The sequence below is a fragment of the Chelon labrosus genome, assembly GCF_963514085.1.
Source record: "Chelon labrosus genome assembly, chromosome: 6".
Lineage (NCBI taxonomy): Eukaryota > Metazoa > Chordata > Actinopteri > Mugiliformes > Mugilidae > Chelon > Chelon labrosus.
This window is the reverse complement of record NC_140342.1, coordinates 4,871,692-4,883,205: the sequence shown is the minus strand read 5'-3', so window position 1 is coordinate 4,883,205 and position 11,514 is coordinate 4,871,692. Positions and strand designations below refer to the sequence as shown.

The 11,514-nt window shown below is 43.8% G+C and overlaps 1 protein-coding gene across 1 annotated transcript in view; it reads left to right on the top strand.

The window, feature by feature from the left end:
- Window positions 1-6,088: 6,088 nt before the first annotated feature.
- Window positions 6,089-11,514, top strand: part of pappa2 (pappalysin 2) — a 79,131-nt gene continuing 73,705 nt past the window's right edge. The window contains exon 1 of the mRNA XM_084546702.1: window positions 6,089-7,090. Coding sequence (XP_084402828.1) covers window positions 6,127-7,090 — 964 coding nt within the window. The 5' untranslated portion in view covers window positions 6,089-6,126. The remainder of the gene's footprint in view (window positions 7,091-11,514) is intronic.

The window sequence follows — 11,514 nt, the reverse complement described above, 5'->3', positions numbered from 1 at the left end:
TTTAAAATGCCACAGCTGTTCATTCGTCGAGTCTTTAGAACAGCTTTATTATTATTATTTAAATGTCCTTATTTATTATTTACTAGTGTACTTTTACGTCAATTTTTTGCAGTCAATACATAAAATATAAATTATATAGATGCATTTCGAAGCTACAAATAGGGAAATGTGTATTGTAATGCAAGCAGATCCAATAATGCCATAAAAATACTATGTGTGTGTATATATATATATATATATATATAGTATATAAGCAGAGAGTTGTGTGTAACAAAGTAATCTCTCATATTTTCTACCTATGATGCTGCTAAAACTGCACAAAAAGCAAAGGGACCTTTGAGGAAACACACTGAGACAGTGTGCTTCAATTTACCAACACACACAGCAGCTATACAAAAAAAAAAATAGGTATAAAGGTCTTTTGCACTGCACGTTCCTATTTCTCTGATCTCTCAGTGTCTGAACTTGCAGAGGAACCAATCTGTACCCATTCATTTTCTTTTTATTTGGCTGCATGAGTGATAAATGATCCACAACACGTGCAGTATATGTGATCAAGAAAAGAAAAGAAAAATATCAAATGAAGTTATGTTCATTGGATATGTTCAATGAATATTCAGCCATCAATAAAAGGCCAATGCACTGGCAAACTGATATGAGCAAGACTCAGTGGGATAATGTGCTAATCACGTCTGAATTGCTTTTTGTACTGATCGCAGGAATATTTATTACATCTCAAATATCAAATGTACCTTATTGACACAGGCAAGAATATCTGAAGAATATCAGCCTGTCATAGAAAAACAGTATGTTCTCACGTTTGTCCTTTTTTCTTTTTCCAGATGACATTCCCTTCACGTCAAAAACAAGCAGGTAGGTCGCATCCACAAAGTGCAGCCAGCGACCGGGCCAAGAAAAACAGTGTCGTGTCATTCAGGCATCCACCTGCAGCTTTGCAAATAAAACCTGAGGAGCCCTAACATATTCACGCTCACAGTTTATCCAGCCTGCTACTTGCTTTTCCATTTTTACCTTCCACATGGGCAAACAAGGGATCCTCGCACGACATGGAGTTTTCCCTGTTTTTGTTTGCGGAAGGAATTTATATGTATCATTAAGGAGCCCGGCAAGGATGTGAAGTTAGGTTTTCGCCGAGAGGAAAGTTACTGGATACATCGAAAAGTAAATTAATTTCATTGAAAGAGACCACCGTGTAAAAGGTCTTCATCTTTGCTGCATAGGTGCTCGGCTCAACATTGATGCAAATCTATAAACAACTCTGTTGAATGCATGCAAATTTGGATCATAGCAGATGATTTAGATAAAAACCTACAAACTGGGAAATATGTTTAGATTTCACATATTTTAACCCTGCTTTTAAATCTGCAACTTGCAGACCTAAACATAAGTTTTAGCTGATGATTTGCACACCTCAAATGCTCCACACATTCAACAAGTGACTCTGAATCTATTGAGCAGAACACCTGCACCCATGTATACACACACCGCGTTGCATTTGTCCCCCCCTCCGTTGGTCTCCCTCCCCGCTTTCCATTTCATACCAGTGGTGGTGAAAAGCTTGCCTTCTTTCTTTCTCCCCTTTTCTTCTTTCTTCCCCTCCTCATTTGTCCTGCACATCAGCCTGGATTTTCTCCCATCGGGTCCCCCCTCTTTTGCATGAGGAACCGGGTTGTGTGTGTGCGTAATCGGGGAATGTGTGCGTTCGTGTCGGTGGGGTGGAGAGAAGGGCCAACCGTGTTGGTGTGTTGGAAGTTAGTGAGCAGCAGAGAGGTAAGAGAGAGAGAGAGAGAGAGTGAGTTACACGCAGGTAACAATGGAGGGGTGTGAAGAAACTAATGAGCGAGGGAGTGAGTAAGGAAAAGTGTGTGTGTGTGTGAAAAACAAGAGAGAAGGGAAGACAGAGAGTGGGCCTCAGGGTCGGTGGGGTCAAAACAGACAAGCTCAGATGAAGGATAATCTGTGGAGGTCCCTTACAGTGGGGGGTGAGGCCCCGGTGGGGCACGCCCATTCAGGCGCTCTCTCTCTCTCTCTCTCTCTCTCTCTCTCATACACTCATACCAGAAACTCCTCACTCTCCTATTGCTTTCTTCCTCTCCTTCCCTTTTCTTCATCCTCTCTTTCCCTGCCTTTTTTGTTGCATTCATTCCCATTTCTCTTGTTTCTTTTTTTTTTTTTTTTTTTATCCAGCACGGTTGCAGCTGGATTTCAAAGGGCACTTCCCCAGCAGAAAAAGCTGAATGTTTAGCAGGCAGATCCCTCAGTCAGGCAGGCTGGGATTGTGGAATTCCTGCCTCCCACTCTTTAGGAACCGTTTTTTGCCCCTTAAGGGGCCCCTGCCATAACTGCCAGCGGCCTCCTCCTCCATCTCCATCTCCAGCCTCGAGCGAGGGCCCTGTTTGCAAATTGAGCAAAAAAAAAAAAAAAAAAAAAGAAGTATGGTCTGAGGGAGGAGAAGAAGGGGCAACATTTCTGAAGGTGTGGAGCAACAGCTGCTCAAGGAAGACTTTTATTTAAGATGTATTTAATCACCAATTAGACAGTGAACAATGAGTGAACACATGAAATTGTTCTCATCTCATAATAACAACAACAATTGCACAAACCAGTATCATAACAGTAGTAAAATAACTGAGAGGTAAAACTCTAAGAATATGTTATAGCTACAGTGGTTTACAACCTTTAAGATCAGTATAGATTTTGTTTGTAGCGTCTGGAAACATCACTGACAGTACACCTGTCTTTTGAGTTAGAGGTCCTGCACAAGTTGCCAAAAGCTATTTTTCCATTTGCAAGGTATTTGTAATGAGTAAAAATGTTCATCCATACCCGCGCTTGTGTGAAAAGCTGCAAAAGCACATAGCTAGTTTGGAGGCACAAAAAACAAAAAACAAAATTAGATTGCACTCAAATGCGGGTCTTTTAGCACGCCAAAAAAAATCTGGATAATGCTGGAAGCTGTGCAAAACTAAGCATAACTGAAGGCGCTGACACTGTGCGCTGCAGGCCCGTCTGTATCTGCCAATGAGCAGGAATAATAGAAAAATAAAAAATAAAGTAGTATTTCTCCACTGTTTGACAGAAATCGACGTGACCAGGCTGTTTGGATTTCACAGCATGGATGGAAACACATATGTACACACTCGTAATAGAAAAAAACCAGCATAATATAGATATAGGTATAGATATATAGCCTTTGGAAAGGTAGTTGACGAAAAAATATTTAAAATGTTCTCTCCTTTCTTTTCTTCAGAAATCTGTGGCACAATCTCTGGTGCAGACCTTGGACGAAATAAGGAGAGACGGTCTGAGTTTATGGATATATGCATGTCTGTATGCAAGTTGACATTATGTAGCTGTATGCATGCATATGTGTTTTTTTTTTCATGACAGAAATTACGGCAAAATTAATAAATTAGAACCGAAATGTGTTTGTTGAATTTTCCCTCTCCTATGTGTCATAGTTACTTCTATAACAGGACGCCCCATATCCCCCTTTTTGCTTTCATTTATCCAGCTCACCTGATGCGTTCTCCCACTTTTCAGGGGCCCTTTTCAGCCCTGCCTCGGCCAACGCGAGGGGGAGAGTTCGGCAGGCAGCAGGTAGCATATTTGGTTGATAAAAAAAAAAAAACTGCAAAAACCTTTTTCATGTGCAAGACAGATGTTGTGCCTGTCTGTGTGTTGTACCACCGAAGAGAGAAAGAGAGAGAGAGCCTGAGTGAGAGAGTGAGCGAGGTAGATGAAGGGAACCGGCGGCAAGGAGGGAAGAAAAAGGAAGAGAAAAAGTGAAGAGGGTTGCTCTAACCTCACCCCCTTCACTTGGGAGAAAGTGTGTGTGTGTGAGAGAGAGAGAGAGAGGAAGAAAGAGACTGAGGGGTAGCAAGGGAGAGATCAAACGCACTTGTGCACCAGCATCTCAGCCACCTCCACCGTCGTTCACCCGTTACCACAGTAAAACTTTCCCTTAAGAAGACACGGACAGTGGTGCAAAGGAAGTATATTTACTCAGGCGCCGTGCATGAGTGTTTTGTTCCAATTTCTTCCCCAGCATGTTTAAGAAGCAAACGATACATTAAGGTTTAAATCGAGGCTTTACGCACATCTATGATAATAGGAAAAATGATGCACTCCTATGAATTTAACTGCCAAAAAGAATATCAAGTACCATTAAACAGCTCCACGGTGAGAACTGTAAAATGCCTCTGACACATATCACAGTTGCTATGATATTGTATATCACTCATATGCAGCCACTTCCTGCTTGGAGACTTTTATGCAGGAAGCGGCTGACATTAATAGAATACTTGCGATTTTTGATTTACAGCATTTTGCCAGACGTGGAGATAATGCACAGATTCTTCGCCCGGAGCCCAAGTAGAAATATGCAATAAAGAATTACTCCTGGTTCGAAAGCAAGTGCAAGTCTTTAGTGGGTGGTTGAGAAGGGATCATATGCTGTGTTTTACAAGCTGCATCACATTCAGAGTGAATGGTAGAGTATTTCCCTCTAAAAAATAAATAAATAAAATAAATAAAATAAACTTCTCATGTGCAGTGTGTTTGCTGTTACAATTTCAATACACAACTGCTGCTTGCAACACTCTTGTGCTGGAACCTTCACTCAAAAAAAATATGTGCACTTCTTCCACCGCTGGTGATGGATGGATTTGTGGATGGATGAGGTCAGGACAAGTACAATAAATACATAAATAACATTTACAACCTCTTTCCTGTCTCCACTCGGGATCAGAGGGATGCACAGCAGAGGACTGGGCAAGGGAGAGAGGAGAGAAGAGGATTTCCCTTGTAAAACTCAAGTGTGAGGCGAGGATTGGACGCCTCCCCTTCCACCACCATAACCCACCACCACCACCACTTCCCCTACCGGTGATGTGGTGATGTCAGGGCGGGCAGGGGCTCCCTGATAAAAACCTTTGGACCTGGGAGAATGAGAGAGAGAGAGAGAGAGAGAGAGAGAGAGAGAGAGAGAGAGGAATGGAGGAGGATATTACTACAACTGCATGGACCGGTGCAGAGGAGCAGCAGCAAGTCGCTCTATGAAGCGCACAGGGACGCACAACAAAACCCCAAAAGAGGAGCTGACGCGCAGATGGCGATCTGTGATTTATTGGACTAATATTTTTCTCCTCTCTCAGATAATATAGGACAGCTTCTGCTCCACGAGAAGGGTAGCTATTTTAGGGCTGGCACTGCCTTTGCGCCGCGCTTCACTTTGCCTTTGGAGTTGACTTTATTATTCTGATTCACCTTGCAGTCACATTTTGGACCAGGACGCACTAAATGATGCCGCAATGGTCAGGTAAAAAGAGAAAGGAAGGACTTTAAATTGAGTTATTGGTGGAAATAAATACTGCCACCGCATCCACGTTTTTTTCATCAGTAACAAAATAATTGTGTTTAGGATTAGTTTGACTTTCCAAATCAGCCCGTTGGCGCACTAAAGGTGTTTCTTTACCCCGTGTGTTCACCGATAGGCTTGCAGAACTTCTTTTTTTTTTTTCTTCCTACATGTAAACACAAGCAACGTGTCTGCGGCTACAGATATTTGGCAGGCGGTGAACATGAATGGGAAGGAGGCTAAGAGTATCCTCTAAATGTTCGCACAAAGTGCAGGAGTGTAGGGAGCCACCGCAGCTGCGCCGAGAAAAGGGCTTTTGCTTGGTTCACTTAGCTGAAGATCTGAATGTCTGCTGCGATTCTTCAGCACTATTAAACATCTAGCTACATCATCCAGAATGAACACACCGAGAACCTCAGTACGCAATAAGTCCGTGTGAGAAATTGAATGTGACACGTTCTTTATTAATTTGACCTCTTTTGGAATGCACTGATAGTTTTGATCACTCTCCTAGTTTGTTTTGATTAATTTTAAAATTTAAATATTTTTTAATTCTTAAAAAAAAAAAAAAAAAAACTAAAAAAAGAAAAAAACAGCAGATTCTTTAGAACTGCTGGGGAAATGTGAGCAAATAAATCTAATAACCACAATTTGGCGTGAGACTTCTTGCTGCTGCTGATTTGGAAGTTTTTTTTTTAATTATTATTATTGTGAACAAAACCGAATCCCTTCCCTAACCTGAGAAGATGTTGTTGCTCAGACTACTGGCTATCTTCCTCGTTCTTATTACTAACACGTGGCTGCTCAACCCGGTTCGCTCCGATGCACTCAGCCGGCACAAACGCGCCCTGGCCCGGCGCGCAGACACTGAGCTCTCCAGGCTAGCAGGTGAACCCTGCACCGTCTCCGGCATCTGGAGGTCCCGGCGGCAGCCCCGCTCCATCTCCTTGTCCCAACACCGCCCTCCAGCGGTCCGTCCGAAGTCGCACACGAGCCGGAGAGAGCTGTACACTGTCGAGAGCGCTCCTGCGGTTTGTGCAGGAGGGTGTAGGTTAGACGCCGGGGCGAGACGGGTCGCTCCGGCTGGGGGAGAAAAGGGAGGCTGGGGTGACACCCAAGACGCGGCGGTGAGAGCGAGGGACGGAGATAGTCCGCTGCAAGGGCGCTTCTATGAGAAACTCTCTAGAAACGGCAAGAGGGGCGCAAATGATGTCGGTAAAGACGGCAAACAGCGGCCGCTCCTTAAAGACGCCGGGCAGAAGGTCTCCTCCACGGGACGCACAGAGAACTCTCCACATGACCCCCGCTCCAGGTTCGCCCGCAGCCTCCACGGGAAGCTCCGTTACGAGGAGGAGGGCAACTCCAGCCGGGGGGAAGTTTCTCCGGACAGCTCAACGGATTCCAGGGGGCTCCAGGTCCTCCACGGGCTGCAGCAGGGAGATGGAGACCAGCGGTCCTCGGCGACCGTTACGGACGACTCTTCCGGGGAGGTGGAAGAGGCGGACGCGACCGCGAGGGTGAACGCGGGCGGCTGGGGGAGCCCCGTGCCAAGGGTGCCCCCTTCCTGGATGACCGCGCTGTACTTCAACGGGCGTCGGGAGCAGCTGAAGGTGAAACTGGACGCAGGGCTGGAGCTGCCCAGGGCCACGTTCAGCCTGGAGCTGTGGGTGAAGCCAGAGGGCGGGCAGAGCAACCCTGCGGTCATAGCAGGTGAGTGCAAACGGGTTAGCACTGCACCATGAGCGCGGTTGTAGCATGCATATCAAACATTTCCTCCTAGGAGATACATACAGTCTGGTGTCCACATGCTGAGAATTGACCCTTGCTCTTTCACAGCATACATATGCTATAGTTTTCCTCCCACTCACACAGTGTGTGAAAACTTAGAGCCAGCAAGCTCCAGACTTGAGTCAACCTCTTGTGTTTACCTGTTCATATACTTCAGGATATTTTCAGCATGTATTATGTGTTGACATACACATCAGCTCGTCAGCTCAGTGTCTGCCTGTACCGTCACCTTGTTAAAGCAAAGTCTGACACACAGAGCCATGCAGCTTGTTTCCTGTCTTCCTAACAGCTTTCGGGTTCGCCTGCAGTGCTGTCTGAAATTCTCCCGTTAAACGGTTTCCAAGAAAAAAAAAAAAAAAAAGATACAGGTCTCAGGAGGCCGGTTTTCACACACAAAGGTCACGCCGGGTTTGCGCAGGATTTACTGTGGTCGGTCGGCATGGACGTGGTGACAGCGGTGACAAAGAGCACGGCGATTAGGAATGTTGTGTTATTGTTGTTATGACTGTGTTATGGCGATGACATTTAGTGCTGAAGCCATTAGATGATTAATCGCTTAGTTGACTGACAAAAAGTCATTTAGCACTTCCATGCAAGCCCTGGTGTTGATTTAGATGAGGCTGACAATTATCAAATGCAAGACAGGTGCACCTCCAAGCAGAGCTGGACTGATAAAACTGCTCCTATACAGATGTGAGGTAGCTTTTTTCAGCTATATTTGTAGTTTTGAATATGTTGGAAGAAACTGCATCACAGAAATACCCAACAAGATTTGAGGTAAAGTGGAAACAGCGTCCATTTCCATGTCCATATACACTAAAATTTGAGGTTCATTATTATTTGTTTAAATCGGACCTATAAGAATTAAAAATCAATATAAACAAATATGGATTTGTCACGAATCAAGAATCAGTCCTCTGTGCTTCAGAGTGAACTGGATGCTAAAATGACAGCTTGTGCGCTGAAATATGCACGTTTGAACTCCAAAAAACACACTTCTCTGTGGTTACATAAGTTAATACGTCCCCTGCCGGCCCTGGCAAGACTGCTAAATTTTCTACGGAAAGGAGGAGAATAACATTCTCCTGGTGCTCCGACTGAGGCTTGCTCGCAAAAATGTGACACACCAAGAAATGAAGTGGCAAACGGAGTAGGCTTTAGTGTTGGGAATTCTTTCCAGATTGTATTATATGCCCGTGGACATTACCATTTTCCACTCATGAATGGCAATCTCCTGGAGGTTGTAGACTCTAGTCATGTGACATTCAGATGGGCACCACCCACAGATGTTCCTATTAAAACCCCCACCAGTCTTTTAGAACTGAAGAAGCTACTTGGATGAGTGGTGAAATATCTTCAAGAAACCCTACAAGTCCAGTTGTCCTTCTTTCAGCTTGTTTTTTGGATAATTCCTTACCACGCTTCATATACACCGATCAGGCATAACATTATGACCACCATCCCAATTTTGTCTAGGTCTCCCTTGTACCTCCAAAACAGTTGTGACTCATCAGAGAATGGACATGGTCCTTCTGAGGGTGTCCTGTGGTGTCTGGCAACAGAATGTTGTTAGTGGGGGTCCTTCGGGTCCTATGGGTTGAGGGGAGGGGCCTCTGTGGATCATCCCACAGATACTTGATCAGTTTGGGATCTAGTGAATTTGGAGGCCAGGTCAACACCTTGTGCTGTTCTTCATGTTTTTTGAGTTGTTCCTAAACCGTTTTTGTGTGTGTGTCTGTGTCAGGCTGCATCCTGCTGGGGATGGCTGCTGCCATCAAGGAGTGTCTATGCTATGGGGTGGGGGTGCCTGGTCTGGTCTAGGTGGGTGGTACATGTAACATCCACATGAACGCCAGATCCAAAAGTTTGGAGTCACAAGATGGTCAATGTTATTCACTTCTCCTGTCGGTAGTCATAATGTTGTGGCTGATTGAAATTAATTATACACTCGCAATCAAATAACCAAATTAATGACGTACGCACACACGACCCCCCCCCCCCCCCCCCCCCCCCCCCCCCGTCTAAATTCACACCCCCACTCCACCCATGCATGTTTCAGTGTCTGGTTACACCCTGATGACAACAATAATAGTTATGATGACTGTAATTGGATAATGGCAGCGTCCGTGATGATGTAATTATGATAAGTGTGGCTGGATAATGTTACTGACAATAATGATGAGATTATGATGACAGTGATGATTTCTGCTGATGCTGATGAATATTAGACTAAGGGTTAACATATTAATGGCTGATAGAATAGTGATTGATCACACTGGCCACAGTAATGACTCCTAGAGGCTTAAGATAAAGACATTTACCTGTCTTATTGTTTCACTGTTAATAAAACACAACTCCTTGTAAGACCCAACGCTGTACATCTAAAACAACCATTAACCCAAGAGGTGATTGAAGCCTTAAACCTATTCTTTTTTTTTTCATTCAACACTGAACATCTACAACTTCATAGTTACATAACAGTGGAGAATTCCCAGGGTGTTTCATTCAGTGTCTCTCCTCGTAGTTAGCTTGCCTGTAGGTTTCCACTGATTCCGAGTGGTGGCCGTGGACGATTCAGTCCAAAGCACATGATGTCGAATGGCCAAACATTTTCCAAACGTCAAGAATGTTGCATTTGAAGAGCTGCACATTTGACAGAAGAACACATGCATCAGACAAACTGAAGAGGATAAAAGCACGACGGTGCAGCGCCACAGCTGTCCAGATAGCGAGCGAGACTGCAAACTGTTACGTCCGCTCACATTTACTCTGATCAAAGATCCGACTCCATTACCCAACTTCTTCCCCCTCATTGCTTCCTTATGTGACGGTGGCATTTTGTGGCGTGGGCCTTTCTCTTTGAAGTGTCCTGAAGGAATTTGACGAACACAGTGAAAAACAAACTCCTATTGTTTCTGCTAGACATGACATTGACATTGGTTTGACGTCTAATGTCCACTGATGACCTCATAAATGCATTTGTTTGTGCGTTTCACCTTTTGTTGATACATTACTGTACGGTTGCAGAATGTTGTAAACAGTTCAGTCCAGAGTAGACTGCTAGACTAACAATGTAATGGTGACTCTGTTTCTACATTTCTATAAGTGCCGTATTGCAGTTGGATCCATTATTGAGCTTATTTTAATGCATTTCCCCCAAATGTATGGTAATACTAATTTGCTATCTGATAAAATTGGCTAATGACCAGTAATGGCCATGTATGGTTTGAGTGCACGACAGTACAATGTAAAATGACATGATGAAAATTGAGGCCCTGGACACACTGTCTGCCTACTTAAAACAGGTATTTTTCTTATTTTCATGATTTTACTGTAGTGTCTTTCAATGTGTTTCAATGTGCAATGCTATCAATGCAAACAACATGCCCTATACACTGAACAACTGCAACATTAGAACCACTGACAGGAGAAGTAAATAACATTGACCATCTTGTAACAATCCAGTGTTCTGCTGGGAAACCTTTGGACCTGCCATTCATGTGGATGTTACTTAGACATTTACCACCCACCTAGACCAACCAAAAAAAACCCCCAAAAAACATGAAGAACAGCACAAGGTGTTGACCTGGCCTCCAAATTCACTAGATCCCAAATTGATCAAGTATCTGTGGGATGATCCACAGAGGCCCCTCCCCTCAAACCATAGGACCTAAAGGCCCCCATTAACAACATTCTGTTACCAGACACCACAGGACACCCTCAGAAGGCCCATGTCTATTCTCTGATGAGTCACAAGGGAGACCTACACAATATTAGGAAGATGGACATAATGTTATGTTTGATCGGTGTATTTAAGATCATATCTTTTATTTATCTAGAAATACCCTTCATTCGTTCATAGCTTTTTCAAGTCTTCATATCAAATTTAATACTTGATTGTTTTTATACAATCTTGCAGTCTTGCACTATATGTCACCTATCTGACCAAACTTTGACAAGAAATGATTTTTTAGGTAATCCTCAATGTTATTTATTTTTTAATTCTTTTGTAATTTCCTAGAAAACGATATCAAATTGTTGATGACATTCACTGCACTTAGGGGTGTACACTAATTTGCATCCAATGAAACACCTCTAATTCTCATGTATGGGCGGTGCATGCTGAGGCCATTGGAGCTGTCTAATCAGAGCAGACTAGGCTTTTTTGGGAGGGGTGGGCCTCCCTAGCCAATAAATACGCGGAAACATAATAAACTCTTCTGACCATTGCACAAGTCTTAATAGACAATGAATGCTGGATTTGCCATAGACACAAGTGCCGAGTGAATACTAATATTACTCCCTACCTGCAAAATGTGTCAGTCAATGGTTTGCCACCATGTTTG